Source organism: Erinaceus europaeus, chromosome 10 (genome assembly GCF_950295315.1).
Source record: "Erinaceus europaeus chromosome 10, mEriEur2.1, whole genome shotgun sequence".
In the NCBI taxonomy this organism is placed as follows: Eukaryota; Metazoa; Chordata; class Mammalia; order Eulipotyphla; family Erinaceidae; genus Erinaceus; species Erinaceus europaeus.
The window spans coordinates 107,026,645-107,046,935 of record NC_080171.1 but is presented as its reverse complement, the minus strand read 5'-3'; the positions used below and the strand labels follow the sequence as shown (position 1 = coordinate 107,046,935).

Genomic DNA, 20,291 nt, shown 5'->3' with positions numbered 1-20,291 from the left:
TTCCCAGCACCTTCTCCCATTCCTATTCTCCAGGATGATTCTCACAATTTTATAGCTCTCAATTAGATAAACACCAGTTTCTCAGAGGTTATCCCAATATATATCCCCCCCTAAATCCTCTGTGATTATTAAAATTCCATTTTATTACTAACCACTTTTCCCCTCAAATTTTGCTCAGCACTCCCTATCTGTAGTTTATTGCTTACTTATTGTATCCAAATTTGATAAGTAAATAATCTGAATCAGCAGAACTCGACCCTCTTAGCATTTCAACTTTCTGAGTTGTGAGGAATCCTTTTGATTTTCCAGGAGTAACAGTTTATGTCATTTGCGAGGTCTGTGTGCCCTTCCCAACACCAACTCAGAGTATTTTCCACCTCATTTTCTGGGACCCAAGGATCATCTCTGTTCCTTGGTGTCTAGAGCTTCTCTCTGGCCCTGTCTCTCAGAGAGCAATCTCTAAGTGGAGGAGTCTTCTAGCCCTATGATCATAGTCTGGGTCTGAAAAGAGACTACAGTTAGAGTCATTTTATGTTCCAGAATGTGTCTGGACAAATCACACTATATATCGGTGAACCAACTGAGGCTAACACAAAGGAATTAAGACAGGGCACACATCACCAAGGGCACAACAACCATGTTTATTACGCATTACCATGCTTTCACTGCATGTTTCTACTTAAACATGTTGATGAGAAAAGCAACTCAGATAAAGAGAAAAAAAGTTCATTTCATTTTCAAACCACATTATGAATAAATTCATAATATAATAGTGTCTTTTACTTCTATAAGTAGTTGCATTTTAACTTTCAGGAAAAAAGAAAGGACAGGGGGAAAAAAAGGACACTATATAAGTTTGTTTCTCTGGAAGGTAGGGAAGCCAGATTTTCATCAAGGTCATTGCCCTTGTTAAGCTTAGATAAAACATCCAATTTCACAATGAAAAGAAGATGTGGAAACAAATTGCACTACATGGATCTTTGAAACCTGGGGAGTGCTAATTCCAAGAGCTTTTTATATTATGAACTGAGTCTCATATCCTATTGGCAGCCATCCTGTTCCCTGTGCAGAGAGGATTGAGTAGGATAATGACTGCCATTAGCACTGGGGGAGGTTTCAGATGTAAATCCCCTTACAAATGGAAGAACAAATAGTGTTGCTGCCTAGTAAATCAGCATAACTTGTGTGCTAGTCTTTTCTCTTAGAAGAGTGTCCTTGGTGGCTTGTTATCTTTGAAGTCTAGTGGGCAGGACGCTCTCAGCCCATGGTGTTTGCCTGCTTTTCTTTCTCATCTGGGTTGTCCAGCATCCTCAGCCTTTTCTCCAGTCTCTGTTTCCATTCTTCTCTGAGTCTGAAGAGGGGAGAGCCATATACATGGTTAGTGTATTTACTTCAACTCCTGTTCCACTAGTGATGTTTTTTTTTCTTCTTATAATATATATTTTAAAATCAACACATGTGTTTTGTAAAGCATCAAAAAGATAGATAAATCAATAGAATGAAATGAAGTCAAAACATTAAACATTTACCAAAGAAACATTTACCGTAAAGTAGTGACAAAAAAGAAAGCATATAAAGAATGCTCAACAAAAGTAGGAAAATATAAACCATAATGAAATACAACTGATCCCACTGAATGATCAAAACAAATGAACAAGAAAAAGACCCCCAATTTAATATCCTCTTCAAAACACACACACACACACACATACACACACACCTGCAAAGCAAAACAAACAAACAAACAAACAAAACCCACCGAAACCCTCACAGTAACACATCTATACAAAGTGTTGGCAAGGATGTTGAGTAACTTTGGCTGATACACTGGTACATTGCTGGTGAAAATTCAAAATGGTACAGTAAGTGTGGAAAATAATTGGCAGTTTTAATTCAGTTAAATACATACTTGCCATTTAACCCTATAGTCTGTACCCTGAATTTTGACTCAAGAAAAAATAGAAACATTCACATAGAAACATGAATGGGAGTTAAAAAATATATTTATTTACTCCCTTTTGTTGCCCTTGTTGTTTTATTGTTGCAGTTATTATTGTCGTCGTAGTTGGATAAGGCAGAGAGAAATGGAGAGAGGAGGGGAAGATAGAGGGGGAGAGAATGACACCTGCAGACCTGCTTCACAGCATGTGAAGCGACTTCCCTGCAGGTGAGGAGCCAGGGGCTGAACTCGGATCCTTCAGCCGGTCTTTATGCTTTGCGCCACCTGCACGTAACCCGCGGCGCTAACGCCCGACTCCCTGAATGCGAATTTTTATAGCAGTTTTATTAATAGTAACCACAAAGTGAAAATAACCTAAATGTCTTTCAATAAACAAAGAATCAAATTGTGATTTATCTGTACAACAAAGTACTGCTCAACAATAAAGAGAAATGAGCGATTTACATAGCAATAAGAATTCCAAATGCGTTTTGCTAATAAGAAAACAAAAACAGATGAAAAAGGCTACACATTGTATAATTCATTGTAACATTCTTTTTTTTTAGAAATTCTATTTCTTTTTTTCATTTTTTATATTTATTTAGTTATTTTCCCTTTTGTTGCCCTTGTGTTTTTATTGTTATTGTAGTTACTATTTGTTGTCGTTATTGATGTCGTCGTTGTTGGATATGACAGGGAGAAGTGGAGAGAGGAGGGGAAGAGAAAGACACCTGCAGACCTGCTTTACCACTTGTGAAGCGACTCCCCTGCAGGTGGGGAGCCGGGTGCTCGACCGGGGTCCTTCGTGGGTCCTTGCGCTTTGCGCCATGTGTGCTTAACCCGCTGCACTACCATCCGACTCCCCATTGTAACATTCTTAAAAAGATGAGACTACAGGAATGTAGAGAAGATGAACAGTTTTTGGGAATTGGAAGTTGACAAGGGAGTTAGTCATCTTTTTTCTTCTTTCACTGCTTCCTTCTTTCCCTTCCATTTATTTATTTATTTATTTTGATTTTACCAGGGAACCGTTCAGCTCTGGTTTATAGTTGTGTCAGGGACTGAACCTAGGACCTCAGAACCTAACATCTTTTGCACAATCACTGTATCTCCCTGATTCTAGAGGTCTTAATCAGAATGAATCATTGTGAGGATTTTTTTTCTTCTGGTGTTGGGGCTATTCTATATTTTTAATGTAGTTATTATGCAACTATGAGTATTTGTCCAAATTCATAGAACTATAAACAAAATAAAAGAATTGCACAGTTTGCATAAGGCAAGTAAGAAAAAGAAAATCAAAGAGCAGGGCTAGTGAGGTGACTCCGTAGCACAGTACATGCCACACACGTGAGACTCTGGGTTCAGTCACTGGTGCGACCTGACAACAAAGAAATATGAAAAGCAAAGGAGATGCTCAGAAGTGGTAAGAGGGTGTCCTGGTCTCTCTCAATTACAAACAAAATATATTTTAAGGAAAACCTATAGGTGAATTGACAAAAGTTATTTAAAGATTGTTCTAGATGAAATTCAGCGGACTCCTATGCATACAAAGAGATCTTATGCTTAAGGCTCAGAGGTGCCCGATTCACCTCCAGAGCTGAGCAGAGCTTTGGTTAAACAAGTAAACAATCTCAATGGTTAAACAAGTAAACAATCTCAACCAAAGTCTCAATTAATTAAATTCAATTTAAAACAGTGTGATATCATTTCCATGTACCAGATTAAGAATGAATTAGAGTTTAACGACACACTGAACAGCCTTGGAACTTGGCACTTTACTTTCATATTCAGGGTGGGAGTTTAAATTACTATAACTTCTTTGCAAAACAAGTAGACAGTATCTATCAGAATTGAAAAAATTCTCATCCTTGACCTAGCAATTCCCATTTTATGAGTGTACTCTGTGACACTTACCCATATATGTTTTTGTACAAGTGTGCTTGCATTGTTTATAAAGTCAGAAAAATGTCCTTTGATGTGCTTGATTAAACAAATTGCTATATCATTAAAATATAAAACATGAAAGAAGAGTCGAACGCTATAGAAAATGAGCTGACTAATGAAGATAATACAGTCCTGTTTTTTAAAAAAATATTTATTTTCCCTTTTCTTGCCCTTGTTGTAGTTATTATTATTATTATTGTTGTTGATGTCATCTTTGTTAGATAGGACAGAGAGACATGGAGAGAGGAGGGGAAGACAGAGGGGGAGAGAAAGATAGACACCTGCAGACCCCCTTAACTGCCTGTGAAGCGACTCCCCTGCAGGTGGGGAGCCAGAGGCTGGAACCGGGATCCTTCTGCCGGTCCTTGCGCTTTGCAGCACGTGCACTTAACCTGCTGCGTTACCGCCCGACTCCCGATAATACAGTTCTATTTTTATAAAAATGCACCACACATATTTATTTGCTCACTCACACTAGAGTTTTGGAAGAGAAAAACAAGAAACTATACATGGTACAATGAAAACAACAACAAAGGCAACAAAAGGGAAAAAATATATATATAATAACCCAAATGAAAATATAGCATAAATGTTTTCATAATTTCACTAGAATTGACTTGAAAAACAGAAGTTCACGTTTTTCATTGCTACAGAGACAGCATCCAAATGTCAGCAGGCTTGGTTTCTCTCAAGGTCTCTCCTTCAGTCGCAGATAGCCCTCCCTCTCTGTCCTCACGTGGCCTTTCTTCAGTGTCCCTGGTGTCACTTTGTGTTCAATTCCTCTCTTTTCTTTAAAAGGATATGAGTCAGGGTTTCATTTTAGCAAAATTATTTCTTTTAGGTGACCTACTTCCAAATATAGTCATATTTTGAAGCATTGGGGGCTAGGAATAAACTGAATTTGGAGGCACACAATTCAGTTCATAACAGTATCAAGCATTCTCTCGCTACAGGAAGATCAGAATTCATAATAAGGAACAAAGAAAAATTAGATTCAACTTTTTTCCCTTTTGTAAGATAACTCTCAAAGGAGTGTGACTACTACTTACTATTGCTTGCATATATTAGTCTATTTTTTTGAAGAGATTCTCTGAGGTGGGTAACTTAGATGGTATAAATATTTTGAAGGCTCCAGGCATCTATTGCCAATTTGGCTCTAGGAAGCTTCTTACTTAAAATTCTGTTCAATTATGAGCCTAAGAATAAATGGAAAGAATTTGTAGTGTGGACCTGCTGTTTGGTGGCAATTGTTGCTTAAGCAGAATTACTACCAAGGTTACTACCAAGGACTGAATGTTAAATTATAAAGAGGGGCAAAGGGGCATGGGGAAATAATGGTAAAGTATTGCTTATCATTTTCCTTCTAGACCCATCCTTAATAAAGGTGAGTAATATGAAATATGTAGTTTGCCTGTTTGCAAAGGGAAATATATCATGATGGAACTATTGCTTTCCCATTGCAGGAAAGTTGCCTCAAACACTTTGGCTTTTGCACGCTGATGTGCAATATTGGCTTCCAAATGATTCATTTCTCAAGTTTATATAATCATCTACTGATATCCCTGTTAGTAATTTTCATAATTATATTTCATTATGACTGTGAAGTGTCTACCCTTTATTTGTTACTAACCTTCCCACACTGGAGAATATCCAAGTTCACAAGCTCTTTTTTTTTTTTTTTTTTAGTTAAGCATTTATGAAAATTTCTGTAATTATTTCTGCTTTCCAAAGTGCACAGCTTTTATGACTTGAGATCTTTTTAGATAGGGGCTGCTCCCTGCGCATTTCACTGAACTGATGGACTTCTTTTTTTCATCAAAAATATGTGTTTGTTTGTTATGGATAGAGACAGAAATTGAGAGGGAAAGGGGGAGATAGAAATACTTGGAGCACTGTTTCACCACTCATGAAGCTTCCTCCTGCAGATGGCAACCAGAAGCTTGTACCTGGATCCTTGTACACCATAATATGTGCTCCCAACAGGTGCACCATCACCTGGCTCCTGTATGGACTCCTTACCACCATCAGATTCATTCATTATTTAAAGAAATCTTGATACTTCCTTGCTGTGGTAAATTGCTACCTCTCTCCAACTATTCCAAGCCTTTGCACCAAGCCTTCTAAAAAGGTAATTTAGAGGAATTGCCCATGAAAAGTAAAGGGATAGAGGCCAGGTGGCTGTGCCCCTAGTTAAGTGCTCACATTAGAGTGCATAAGGACCCAGGTTCAAGCTCCTGGGCCCCACCTGCAGGGAGGAAGCTTCATGAGTGGTGAAGCAGGGCTCCCAGTGTCTCTCTCTTTCTCTCCCTCACCTCTCAATTTCTCTCTGTCTCTATCCAATAATAAATAAGTAAAAATATTTTTTAAGGGGCTGGGTGGTGGTGCACCTGGTTGAGTGCACATGTTACAATGCACAGTACCTGGGTTCAAGCCCCTGGGCCCCACCTGCAGAAGGACAGCTTCACAAGTGGTGAGGCAGTGCTGCAGGTATCTCTCTATCTCTCTCACCCTCTACCTCCCTCTTCCTCTCAATTTCTGTCTGTCTCTATCCAATAAATAAATAAAAGATAATATCTTAAAAAAAATTTTTTTTTAAAAAGGAATATAAAGGGGTTGTGAGAGGTGCAGTGAGGATGAAAGTGTCTTTCAGACAGCTATCACTGGAGAAGGGAAATTGTACTCATGGGTCAACAATTGTGCTGTAAACCATTAACCTCCCAATAATGATAAATGAAAAAAATAAGTGTACTGTTAGTGTAGAAATAAAACTAAAAATACATAAATCATAACCAAAAGAAGGGTATTTAGCTAAAAAGTGTCAAAATTCTTTACCTCACTAATAACACAGCAAGTATAAATTAAAAACAGTGAATGCAATTACCAAATTACCCCAAATTAAAAGCAATACGTGTTACTAGCTCTCTTCAACTTATGGAATAAGTATTAATTGAAATATACTTTTCTGCAAGGAAATAAATATTATGTGTAAGTATTTTTAAAAAGGAAAAGAAAACAGAAATCAAGGAGGATACTGGCTTGGGAAAGAAGAAACCTCAGACTTTTATCCTAGCTTGATCCTTGTGAAAAGGAGAGAGAAAAGAAGAAATATTGGGTAAGAGCCTTATGTCATAGTACTGTCTCATGATGGACTGGGTTAAGCTAATGCAAAGCCCTTGAGCAAAAGTTGTGCCCAGGGGAAATTTATGTAGGAATTTTTCAGGACTACATAATCCAGGACTCACATCTCTGCTGTGCTCAGTCACTGACACAGATCAGTCCAGACTGTGATCTCTCTTGAAATGCAATGACTCATCCAGAAAGACAGCAGCCAAAATAATCAATGATGTTTCCCTCTGAAAGCTATTTTGAAGCTTACATTCTGTGGTATCTAGTCCCTGTCATCAAGGAATTTATAATCCACTAAAATATTGATTTCCTATTTCAGATTTCAGCATTCCACTTACAATAACTTCACTGTTTGTTTTTTTTAAGGCAAAGTATACTTATTTGAAAACAGACAAACAAACAAACAAATAAATGCTACTGGGGTATATAGATTAAGGTAGAAGCCCTGAAATAGGTTCCTTGCTTTGCTTTTTAGTGTAAAAGAATAAATGGTGGTTTTGTGACTTCTGTACTAGTAGAGGATGAAGTTGGATACAGGGAGAATGAACATGAAGAGGTTTTTGAATACGTCATAGAATTTCTCTTTCCACTGCAACCCACCAGATTTCAAGTCTTTCTAACATGGTGAGTGATCCTTCAGTCTGAAGAGGTTTTCTAAAGACTGTACATTTTGTATTAAAGTGTTGCTTTTTCATGTAAACCCTATTTGATCGTTATAGTTAGAGGGTGACATTTTAGGCATATATATATATATATATATATATATATATATATATATATTTTTTTTTTTTCCAGAGCACTGCTCAGCTCTGGTTTATAGTAGTGTGAGGGGTTGAATCTGAAACTTTGGAGCCTCAGGCATGAGAGTCTCTTGACATGAGAGTCTCCCTGGCTTAAACATCTTTATAATGTTTCGTTAAAATTTTTTTTTTTTAAATAAGAGAGTGGTATAATTCATTACCATAATGAATGATAGGTGTATACTTGCATTCTCCCAGACAAGTCAACAGGTTTGTCACTTTTCATTTGACTTTTCTCAACTTGCCTTTGGTCAGTTCTTTGCAGACAATTTTCAACTCTTCCAGGGGGTTAACTTTGCCCTGCTTTGTTGCTTCTTAGAGTGAGTGCTGGGGCTTGCAGCTTTGGAATCACTCACTTTCGTCTTGTGGTAGCACCTCCAGGACCTTGGCCAGGTATATTAGTTATCAGGGTGAATGACTTCTCCAAAGCTCAGACTGCATTCTTATCATTGAGCAGCAGGCATTTGCTAACAAGCATGCTTATGATGAACACCTGTTTCTTTTCTGCCTGGCATTGGCAAGACTTCTTGCTACTTCAGCCCACAGCATCATTGGTTTTGTGCTTCTATCAGCAAAGGCATTGGCCAAAAATGGTGCCTTTACTACGGTTCACTTAGAGCATTACATCGTTGCATCACAGCTTGGAGGTGCCTTCTATAAAGGAACTGTGTGTTGGGGGTGTGCACTTGTGCATTCTACATTTTGGAAAAAGTAGTTTGCAAAGCTGGAATAGTGATCTTTTATTTTATTTTATTTTATTTATAGTTGATAGCAATAGCTCTGGAAGATGAGACTCAAGAACATAGAAGGAACCCCCAGGAACTTGCCTCTGCCCTCCTAGTAGCTCTTAGTGATCTTCCTCTGTTCAAACACTGCAGTGGTTCATCATTAAATATTTATTTGGGGATGATGCTATATTTAAGGATGAGCATATTTTCGAAGATATATTCTAAAGCACAGTGGATAAGGCTTTAGACTCTTCTGGCACAAAGTCCCAAGTTTGATCTCCAGCACTGTACATGTGAGTGATCCTGTGATTCTCTGATTCCCCCCTTATTTATTATTTCACTAATAAATAAGTTTTTTTAGTTGAATGTTTATTCTCTTGACTGAAGAAAGAAGAGAAAACCACCCAAAACTCAGAAGAAAAAAATCTCCCCCTGGAATACATGGGAGCACGGAAAATTGAAGCATTTGCAACTGCAAACCTCTCTCTCAATGCTTTTTTTTTTTTTCCTAATTATAACATGGGACATTATCACTGTGGAAACTGAACAAACGAGCACACACTCACAAAATCTGCTTTTCCAATGGACAAAAATACCCATTCTTAAAACCTTAGTGCATTTACTTCTGGTCATTTGCTTTTATATACTGACAATTTTTTTTTTCACAAGAACTAGTGAATATTACAGATTTTTTAAAAAGAATCTATTTAATTATTTATTCATGAGAAAGAAAGGAGGAGAGAAAGAACCAGACATCACTCTGGTACATGCGCTGCCGGGGATTGAACTTGGAACCTCATGGTTGAGAATCCAACCCTTTATCTACTGTGCCACCTCCTGGACCATCATATTTTTCTCTTAATTCCTCACCACAGTGCTTCTATAAGGAAAGACGAAGTCCAGGGCTCATGTAGAGCACTGCTATTTGGAAGACCTGAAGACCAGGATTGGGGGGGGGGGTCTGTGTAGGAAACTCATGGGGATTGTACAGAGGAGCCACTTCCCTCCCCCAGAATCTTCTGGATTGATGTTCTGTGATTCTAGAAGACACTAGGATAAAATACTAGATTAGCTTGTCAGACAACTAGAAATGTAGCTGGAATGAGGAGAGCACCTCCTTGGGTATGGAGCGAGGCTATTTCTTCTCAGGAGCTTAAGAGAGGTTTTTTAAAAGTTAGTGAAAGTTCAGTACACATGAATTGCACATGCTCTCAACTCAGCACACTCAAAACCAAGGAGCTCAGTGCCTAGCTGGCCAGCAGAACACATGAAGCCACTTACTTCCTTTGCTGGTGGGCATTTTAGAACAGACAGCCTGTCTAGGTAGGTGTTGTTTTAGAGCAGTGGAAGTCAGATGGTCATGAAGAACTGAGGTGACCCATTTGCTGTGAGGCACCACACATGTGAGGACAGGCGCTTACCCTTTTATTCAGAGCAGTGATGACACACATGTGGCACATTCTTCTCACATAAGCAAATGTTCCTCTTACAGCATTCTCCTTGGCTGGAATAATGAACTCACTTGTCACTCAAGGAAAGACCATAATATCCTTCCTCAAAGAATATTAATATGTCTTCTCAGACCTGACATCTTTAACACCAACATGTAGCTGTTGATCTCACCTTGAAGTTATGTACTAAGGATTACAACAGAGGAGGGTGAGGAAGAGTTTTTTTTTTTTAATTTATCAAGATCAAGGAAAGCAGAATCTTACTTCTTTTTATACAAAAGCAAAACAAACAAACAATAACAACAACAAAAACAAAACTCAATCATATCTATAAGTCATTTCTTGACTGTGGAAATTGCTTTCCAGGGGTCATTTATCAGTGGCAGGAGGTATTTCAGTTTGTCACAGTGAGGATGGGGATTGACATCTAGTGCTTGGAAGAATGCTGTTATACATCCTACAAGTCACAGGGTGATGCCTTCTCTCCCCCACAGGAAAGGATTATAAGACTCTAAAGACCAACAGTGAAACTCTAGTAAAGACGACAACAAGACTGATAACTGAGTAGCCATGCTTTTTTATTCTCCACACTTCATGATATTTTTGTCATCTTAAAATGCTCTATAACTAGGGAAAGACTGCCCTTCTCAGGGCTAGCCCACTCCTAGAGATCATAAAAGCTTCTCTGTGAGCATGTTAATCTGTATTGAGACCCTCACTTTCAATTTGTCTCTCACACATGAAGTCATAGGTCCCTGCCCTAAATCATTCTAGGACCAGGTACCAGCCAACACATATAACCAAACTCTCCTGGAATTACTAGCTAGTCCTAAGATACTTACTTTATCCCCCCACCCCCAACCCGTTTTGTCTTTTCTTAGAAAGATTCAATAAAGGTTCTGGTCTAGATTTTATTCTTGATTCTGTCTTGTTACCCAATCAAAACTGAATGTCTTCCTCATGGTCCTAACATGCCGTGAGGACCTGGCCCCCTGTCATTTTCCCCATTTTATTGGATAGGACAGAGGGAAATTTAGAAAGGAGGGGGAGCTAGAGAAGAAGAGAGAAAGACAGATACCTGCAGACTTGCTTCACCACTTGCGAAACACCCCCCCCCTTCCCATAGATGAGGGAGAGGCAGCTCGAACACATTCGCTTAGTACTAGGTGTGCTTAACTGGGTGTACCACCACCTAGGCCCCATGTTCTTATTTCTTAATGAGATATTACCTTTATCAAACCATGTCTAACATTTGCATTCTTAGAGCAATGGGCAATACAAATAGTCAAGTCTTTTAAATTTCATATCTGGTGTCTTTTGAGTGGGGGCAGGAGGGAGGAAGATTATTTTAAAGATAGTAGTGGAGAAGCAATTCACACACCTTCTCAGGGCACTCCTCTCCTGACGATCTTCTTCCAGTTCCCGATAGCAAGTCTGCTTGCTAATTTCTTTTTCCCAGAAGCTTTTGAGCTCATGACAAGTTTCACAGCAAAAGACTTCTCGGCGAATGTATTGATTATTCATTCCCTGCAAAATGAAGGGGAAAAAAATCCTAATCTTATAAAGGAAGCCATTCTCTGTTTAGAGAACATTGTCCTTTCTAGTCATCCATAATAATATTCGTTGAATTAGAAACAACAACTGTATCAATCCTCATTGTCTTGAGTTTACACATGATATTAAATTCTTTGCTCCTTGTTGACTCAGCCTTTGTTTAAAGTTTATTTACCTCTGTTGCTGGGCTGTCAGGACTAGAAAGTCTTAGGTCACAGGGTAAGATGCTTTCCTTGTCTGAGATCCAAGGTTGGACTGTGTACAGAGAAGCCTTTAGCAGAAGCTCTTAGTGATGAGTTTCACCCTTACATCATTAAGGATGTTATATTTGGGGAGCTTTGTCAGACCTTCTAATCACATTCACTGATTGATGCCCAAATAGTTAAGAACTGACTGTCTTCACTAGAACTGACGATTGCTGGACAGCTAAAATGGCATTCAGCTGTCCCTTATTCTTCCAGAACCCGTTTATTTAGTCAGAAACTGCTGGGAAAATTGAACTCCAGAGTTTAAAAGCATGAGACCTGATAAGAACGTCTATAAGAAGAAATGTATTTCATTTGAGACAAGTCATGCCATTGTTCTTTTGTTTTTCATTTGCTTTTAAAATTTCTATGTGCTTTGTTTACTGTGAGTGGTACAGCAGTAACTGGCATTGTCTGCTTTGCATCCTCAAGAAACAGGATGGATAATAATTTTAGGAAAAATTTTTTTAGAAAATTTAAATATAAAACAGAGGACAAAAATTAAAAAGTATTGCTTTTCCTGGGGATAACTATGAAAAGCCTAAATACTGACAGTTACTCTCTTTACATCTGCATTTCACTCAGGCAGAAAACAATATATTAGCTAAAGGCCCTGTGTATACAGTGTGGTCCCCATAAAGGTGCTGACACAAGAGAAAAGACTTTGCTTTCCCCAGATTGTTCTCTTAGTGGAAACAGGAGGAAGAGAAAGCAGCTTTGACCTTCTGTGGTGATAAACAGTGCTTTTATAGTCATAAAAGTAAGAAATACTAAAGAATGGACAGATACACAAGTCCAGCAGGTCCATGAAGCCTCAAGAGTCATTCTTAGTGATCTTTGAGATTAATCTGCTATTTTTGAAAAATTCCAGTTAATATTGGTTAGCCATATTGTGAGAGCTTGGAGTGTTGTTTCATGCGCACACACATATATGTTTATACAACTCACAACCAAAGTTCCTGTGCCAACACAGAAAATTCAGGACCTGTTTTTCTCTTTTCTCCAGGTAGATGGTGAGATAGAGGAAAGAGAGAGAGAGAGAAAGAGAGAAACAGTGCTGGCTCTTGCCCCCACTATTTGCGAAGTTTTCCCTTTGCATAATGCTCCCCTGTGATGTTCAGGAGTTGTAACCTAAGTTCATTAGCATGGTGAAATGTGTATCAACTTCCTAAGCTCTGATTTTTCACATAAGAAAGTTTTCAAACACAAGAACAAGTATCTATCTCTTTTCTGTTTTTGTGCAATGGACTCTTGAATAAATACAAGTTAAATTTTAATTTTCTGTTTTTATTCCACAGAGTATGACGATTGGAAGGGAAGGTCCCGAAATGAGTGCAACCTGCACTGTTCCTTTGTGACCATGAGCTTTGAGCTCAGACCAATAGGAGTTTATGGGTTACATAGGCTCTGGTGATAAATATATATATATATATATATGTATAGGTATATATATATATATGCCCCAGAGCAGGTGGAGGTAAATAATTCTATACACAGAATTTTTTTTTTCAAAAGTGGGAGCTACTCTCTGTCCTAATCCAACTCTCTAGTCCTTTTCTCTACTCTGACACCATTTCCTTAGACAATGTTTTTATCCAACTTCATGCTAGCTATCAAACTCAAGCTAAAACTACCATAGTCATGGACCCCTAGAAACATGACTGGAATGGATTTAAGCTTTCTTCCACCCAAAGAGCTCCAGTCTCATTTGCCCAGTTCCTACTTTTTGGTTCCTGTTCATTTACCATTTTGTCTCACTTTATGTCCTTCCACCTTCCACACACCAAATTGCAGACACAACCATGATTCCACCTTGCCATCTCCGGGCAGACAGCCTCACCAATGTGTCCTAGAACTTCACCTCTCCAGAGCCCTGCCTCACTACGGAAAGACAGAAACGCTGGGGGTATGGATCAACCTGCCAATGCTCAATTTTAGTGAAGAAGCAACTACAGAAGCCAGAACTCTTACCTTCTGTACCCCCCCCCCCCCAAACAACTTTGATTTATGCTCCCTGTGGGGGAAATGTGGTAGGGGGAAGAGGATAAGAGGGCTCTGGACTCCAGCACTATCAGTTCCCAGAGAGGGATCAAAAAAGAGAAATATTTGGGGAGTCGCGCTGTAGCGCAGCGGGTTAAGCACAAGTGGCGCAAAGCGCAAGGACCGCATAAGGATCCCCGTTTGAGCCCCCGGTTCCCCACCTGCAGGGGAGTTGCTTCACAGGAGTGAAGCAGGTCTGTAGGTGTCTATCTTTCTCTCCCCCTCTCTGTCTTCCCCTCCTCTCTCCATTTCTCTCTATCCTAGCCAACAACAACAACAATAATAACTACAACAATAAAAAAAAAAAAGAGAAATATTTGGATGTAGTAATAGGGTTATGTGTGACTTGGAGGGGTAGAGAGGACTGGACCTGGAATCAAAAGGGGGCTAATATGTACAAATACAGCCAGGTAGTCGTAGAGTTGACAGTTAATCCCTATCTGCAACCTCAGGAGAATCGTGATATTTTACAATGGGGGGACTTGAGATCCAGATGTGGTGGTGGGAATGGTGTGGAATTACATCCTTGCTGACAAGTAATTTTGTAAATCAATATCAAATTGCTAATAAAAAAATTATTCCCTTTTGTTGCCCTTGTTGGTTTATTGTTGTAGTTATTATTACTGTTATTGATGTTGTTGTTGTTGGATGGGACTGAGAGAAATGGAGAGAGGAGGGAAAGACAGAGAAGGGGAGAGAAAGACACTTGCAGACCTGCTTCACCACCTGTGAAGCGACTCCCCTGCAGGTGGGGAGCCTGGGGCTCGAACCCTGATCCTTCCGGCGGTCCTTGAGCTTCGCGCAATGTGCGCTTAAGCCGCTGAGCTACCGCGCCCGAGTCCGGCTAATAATTTTTTTTTTTTAAGATTGGAAGGGAATAGACGTCTCAGGTGAGTGCATATGCACACTTGATGTTTTTTCTTTTAATTTCTTGTGGTCCTCAGATTATCAAATAATAGGGATTAACTTCTTTTTTATTGTTGTAGTTATTATTACTGTTGTTGTTATTGATGTTGTTGTTGGATAGGACAGAGAGAAATGGAAAGAGGAGGGGAAGACAGAGAGGGAGAGAGAAAGACGGACACCTGCAGACCTGCTTCACCGCCTGTGAAAGGACTCCCCTGCAGGTGGGGAGGGGGAGGTGGGGGCTTGAACCGGGATCCTTAGGCCAGTCTTTGTGCTTTGCACCACCTGCGCTTAACCCGCTGCGCTACCGCCCTACTCCCCAGGTCAACAACTTTTAAAATTAATTTTTTTTGCTGTTGTTTCCAGGGTTATTGCTGGGGTTCAATGCCAGCACTACAAATCCACTGCTCCTGGTGGCCATTTTACTGGATAGGACAGAGAGAAATTGAGAGGGGAGGGTCAGACCTGTTTCACCCACAGGTGGGGTGGGGGTGGGGAACTGGAAGCTTGCGCGGGTCCTTGACCTTTGTACTATATGTGCTTAACTGGGCGTGCCCCTCCCATGATAAATGTCTGCAAGACACTTCCTCCCCCAGCCTAGACCCTTCCCCACCGTCACATACTAGGACCCTAGAGCCCTTTCCCTCCATCTTCAGAGTCCTTTTCTTTGATATAATGTACCACACCCAGTCCAAGTTTAACTATATGCTTTTCCAGACATCGGCAATTGACATAAATAAGAATTCTGAATATTTTCATAATAAATACTTGGAAACAGTACATGTTTTCTGACTTTAAATATATCCATATAGGTATATACATCAGTCTCACATATTTTATCTTTTTAGTTCCTCAATTTTGATAAAAATATCGTTCAGAGATTTTTCTTCTTTTTCTTTAATTTTTTATTTTATTTTATTTATTTATTAATGAGAAACAGGAGGAAAGAGAAAGAACCAGGTATCACCCTGGTACATGTGCTGCCAGGGATTGAATTCAGGACCTCATTTTTGAGAGTCTGATGCTTTATCCACTGCGGCATCTCCTGGACCACAGAGATTTCTCTTCTTTAACATACACAATAGGTAGTGCTGAGTGGAGACACACCAAGCTGAGAGTATATTCATTACCATGCACAAGGGTCCAGGTTCAAGTCCCCAGTCCCCACCTGCATAGAGGAAGCCTCACATATAAAGACGCAGTGCTGAAGATGTGTCTTTCTCTTCCTCCCTATTCCACTTTCCCTTCCAATCACTCTCTGTCTCTGTTTTCCTCTCTCAAAAAGAAAAAAATTGCTTCCAGGAGCACTGGCTTTGTCTGGCAAGCACTGATTCACCAGTGATAACTTGGTAGAAAAAAAAGATAGACAATAAGGTATAAGACATTAGTATTATTGACTTACACTCAGCGCTGAATGACAAGGAGACCTGGAGCGGAGAGCAAGCTTGGTGCCTTCTCAACCATCAGTCAACTCTGCTGACAAACTTCACCTACGAACTGCTGCTGGGCTGCTAATGCGTGATTTCTATTTTATTTTTATTTCCATCATTGATTATTAACCGAATATCTTCAATGTTCAAAATTATTTATATCCTTCATTCATTTTCTTTAAAAATTTTTAAAATTCATTTATTAATGAGAAAGATAGTAGGAGAAAATAAAAGAACCGGACATCACTCTGGTACATGTGCTGCCAGGCATTGAACTCGGGGACCTCAAGCTTGATAGTACAATGCTTTATCTACTGCATCCCCCTCCTGAACCACTCTTTCAGAAGAGATGAGGGATTGTATTAAAACATTATAAATAAGTAAGCCAAGGTAACCTGAACAACCAAAAATACAATAGTGTACACACTTTAACTTTGAAATTACTTTGTATTCAGCATTGCCCCAAAGTAGGAAAGTAAAAACAAACAAACAAACAAAAAAACAGTAGGTCTGAGACATTGTACGGTGACAAAGGAGCTGACTGGGAAAGCTTTTCAACATCAAAGCTGGGAACAATGTAAGCAACAACAAGAGTAATTTATCAGTTACGAGCCAAAGAAAAGTTTAACATATAAATTATTGATACAAATTAATGAGAAATGTTATTCCTTTCAGAAGAAGGTGGAACATTTTTCTGAGTGAGAAGGATGGAAAAATCTCAATGAAGATAACAGAGTAGTAACAGCAGCATGAAGAATTCATTGATAAATGATATAATTAGAGCATAAAACTTTATTGATTTGTTTTCCTCCTGGAAACTGAAGATGTGTGTCTAAATGCACAAATGCAGGACTTGGAGTTAGAGTATCGAGGAAAGAAAACATGGTTGGCACATCTGATGATAATATTCAAGAAAATATGACATGTGAGAGCAAAAAGTGTAGGCACTTAGAGTAGTTTTCACTGTTTTTTTGTTTGTTCATTTTTACCAGAGCACAGCTAAATTCTGACTTCTGGTGGTGCTGGGGACTGAACCTGGAACCTTTGATGCCGCAAGTACAAAGATCTTTCTGACTTAATATGCTATCTCCCTTATTTTTGTTTGTCTTTCTGAACAGTATAGGACAGTTTTTTGTTTTTGGCTTTGTTTCTTTTGGTTGTTAAGGTCCATATATTTGAGGATGCACATGAAAAATATTGCAGGCTATAATTTATTCAATTTTTCCTTATTAGAAATACCTTGAGGGTGTTTGGATGGTAGCACAGGAGGTTAAGCGCACATGGCACCAAGCACAAGGACTGGCAAAAGGATCCTGGTTTGAGCTTCTGCTCCCCACCTGCGGGGGGGGGTCTCTTCACAAGTGTTAAAGCAGGTCTGCAGGTGTCTATCTTTCTCTCTCCCTCCCTGTCTTTCCTTCCTCTCTCCATTTCTCTCTGTCCTATCCAACAACAACATCAGTAACAGCAGCAATAATAATAATAACCACAACAACAATAAAACAAGGGCAACAAAAAAAAAAGGGGGGGGGAAATAGTCTCCAGGAGCTATGGATTTGTGGTGCAGGCACCAATTTCCAGCAATAATCCTGGAGGCAAAAAAAAAAAAACCACCTTGAAATAATTTGATGACAGGTTAGAAAGGTTTACACTATTAGAAAAATATATTTCAAAGCATGTAAATAAAATGTGTATGTACAGCAAAATATTTCAGGAAGCACAAAATATAAAACTAACAGTCTTCCTTAGCAGGGCAACTTTTGGTCTCAATATGAGAGAGAAACCAGGTTGTTAATGGATCCAGCGCTAGTGAAATGATAGAGGTTCAGCTTTTGGTCTTATATTCAGGAGAATATACCTGGGTATATTATCCCAAGACAGACCCCACAAAATAGGTGGTATTCAAATAATCTTTTTTTAATTAATAAAAAGGCAAAACATGGCAGTTTCAGCTGAGAGAGAGCATTTCAATTTAGTTATGTTTCAAATTTAAAAAAACTATCATTGCTTAAACTTCAATCAATAATATTGTATTTTTTTACCCATAGGAAAGACATAATTTGAGGTGGGTAAAAAAAGAGCATTTGAATTTCTAGTAGGGAATCCTTGAGCATTAAGTTCAAAGGAATAAATAGTTTGGAGTTTCTGTAGTAAGAGTCTTTTTGTATTTCAGTGTCATCAATTGAAAATGAAAATATCTGGTTGCCTTGTATCAATAATTAGACAGGACTATAGGAAAATGTCACTGTTCTTTATAAATGATCAGTTTTAATTCCCTGAAACTCTCACAGCCAAAATATTACTGTTATCATTTTATTAGCATTTATATCCAGTACAAAGATTGTTGCTATGTGTTGTAAATAATTATTGCTTTGGAAGAGTGGTAATTCCAATAGCAGTTATTAAAGTTATATTGCTAATCAACTTACAGCAAAGAGTTATGGAACTCCTTTTCAAATAAATATCAATTTAAGCAAATAATGTTGAACCTTGATTCCAGGTGAGGTTCTTACATTTATGTATAACTGATTAGAGGTCAGATAAATGCCAGTTGTATAAGCTAAAACAAAGGAAAAACCTCACAGTTTAATATCCCAAGTCTGTGGTTACTCAGTCAAGTAATCAAGTAAACTCCAAATTAAAGATTAATTCTCCTGACAGCCAGCTTTCTGTGAAGGCTCTATGACTCGAGCACATATAATAAACAGTTCCTTGTACTAAGTTGTCCATCAGTCAACATGACATATATTCTTTATGTCATTTAGTCTTAAGAAAGCCTTGCTCTGTGGGATCAACACTGATTTCTGGCTTTTCAACTCTTTCACTTGAAAATCATGTCACTGACCTACCAGAAAAAAAACAAAAGACAAAAAAATTAATTTACTGGTCTAAATCTATTCCCAAACTAGTTGGAGAAGAATATACAACCAGTTGAAGAAAGTAGTCCCAGTGACAAAAAACAAAACCAAAAAACATATATATGGGCTAATTCCCAACCCTGAATGTGTAGTCCCCACACCTGACAACACAAACTCAACACACTATACCTTAAAGATGAATTTGCGGGTGAACTAATAGTCTACAGCAGGTCACACACACCAGCTCCTGACACTCCTCAGCTCTGATTTGTGAAGGCTGTAGGCACTGGCCTGAAACATAGTTGCAACCATTTATATATATGTGGAGTAAAGGAGATACAAAAATCCTTTCTGCCTTTCAGGCTCATTTGAGCCAAATTAGTATGAGAATCAGACAATATTTTTCCCTTGGGACAATGTGGCATTCCCTCATGGTGAGAGATAGCTATAAACAAATCCCACTTCTCTATTCCCACCCACCTCTAGAGAGCAAGCTTCTGTTTTGGCAGGTTTCACAAGTGCCTGGTTTGGCCAGAACCAAGAGAAATGGTTCAGAACATGTACTGGATTATACATGTACCCTATTCCTTTGAGACTTGTGAAAAGTCACCCTCTGCTCCTTGGTGTGCAAAGGGGACTGGAATGGTGACATGAGTGGTTCTTGGGTGTAACATTACAGGAAGACTTAGAGAGGCATTTTGTTCTTTGGAGCCATTAATCCTTGAGTGGAATCTGGTGATGACATATCACGGTCTGCTTAGTTCCCTACCAGCTGGAGCAAGAACTGACTCCTTGTGGGTGTTTTCCAATAAAATACATCCAAGTGAGATGGACTTCTCATTTTAGAGTGGCTCTTATTTCATTATGGACGAGCACATCTTGTCCTGAGGAAAAACACTTCAAATACCCACTTGTCTGATGACAAAAATAGCTCTTTCTGTGTATTTCTTTTAATCAAATCTTTCTATTATGCTATTACTTGTATATCCATTACTTTGTTCAGTATATTATATATCTATAACTTATACATACAATCTCATATAGTATCATTTTTATCTTGTTGAAGTGGTAATATTAATGTTAAACATATGAAAGTGCTTTAATTAGTCCCTTTACTTTAAGTTGATGCTTAGTTAATAACTGAACTAAATTTGATGGATGAGTTCTATTTTTTAATCAGAGCATTGCTCACCTCTGGTTTATGGTGGGGCTGGGGATTAATTCTACTACCTAATAGCCTCAGATATAAAGGTCTGCCACATAACCATTGTGC

At 38.7% G+C, this 20,291-nt stretch overlaps 1 protein-coding gene and 1 long non-coding RNA gene across 2 annotated transcripts in view; one reads left to right on the top strand and one right to left on the bottom strand.

The window, feature by feature from the left end:
- The window catches only part of LOC132540780 (uncharacterized), a 108,772-nt gene extending 95,550 nt beyond the window's left edge, over positions 1-13,222 (top strand). Inside the window, exons 4-5 of the long non-coding RNA XR_009551921.1 lie at positions 7,485-7,633; positions 13,086-13,222. This is a non-coding gene — a long non-coding RNA (uncharacterized LOC132540780). The remainder of the gene's footprint in view (positions 1-7,484; positions 7,634-13,085) is intronic.
- On the bottom strand, positions 673-19,636 carry FAM240B (family with sequence similarity 240 member B). Its single transcript, XM_060198968.1, has 4 exons — positions 19,499-19,636; positions 19,208-19,309; positions 11,370-11,515; positions 673-1,351 (listed from the first exon to the last, which is right to left on the bottom strand). The coding sequence occupies exons 3-4, from the start codon at positions 11,510-11,512 to the stop codon at positions 1,258-1,260; spliced, it is 237 nt and encodes a 78-aa protein (XP_060054951.1). The 5' UTR covers positions 11,513-11,515; positions 19,208-19,309; positions 19,499-19,636; the 3' UTR covers positions 673-1,257.
- Between the last annotated feature and the right edge of the window lie 655 nt (positions 19,637-20,291).

Excerpts from the sequence above, each read along its gene's own strand:
- FAM240B (XM_060198968.1), bottom strand. The coding sequence starts at position 11,512 with ATGAATAATCAATACATTCGCCGAGAAGTCTTTTGCTGTGAAACTTGT. Across the intron at positions 1,352-11,369 it reads GAGAGGAGTGCCCTGAGAAG|ACTCAGAGAAGAATGGAAAC; the intron begins GTGTGTGAATTG and ends TCCCCTCTTCAG.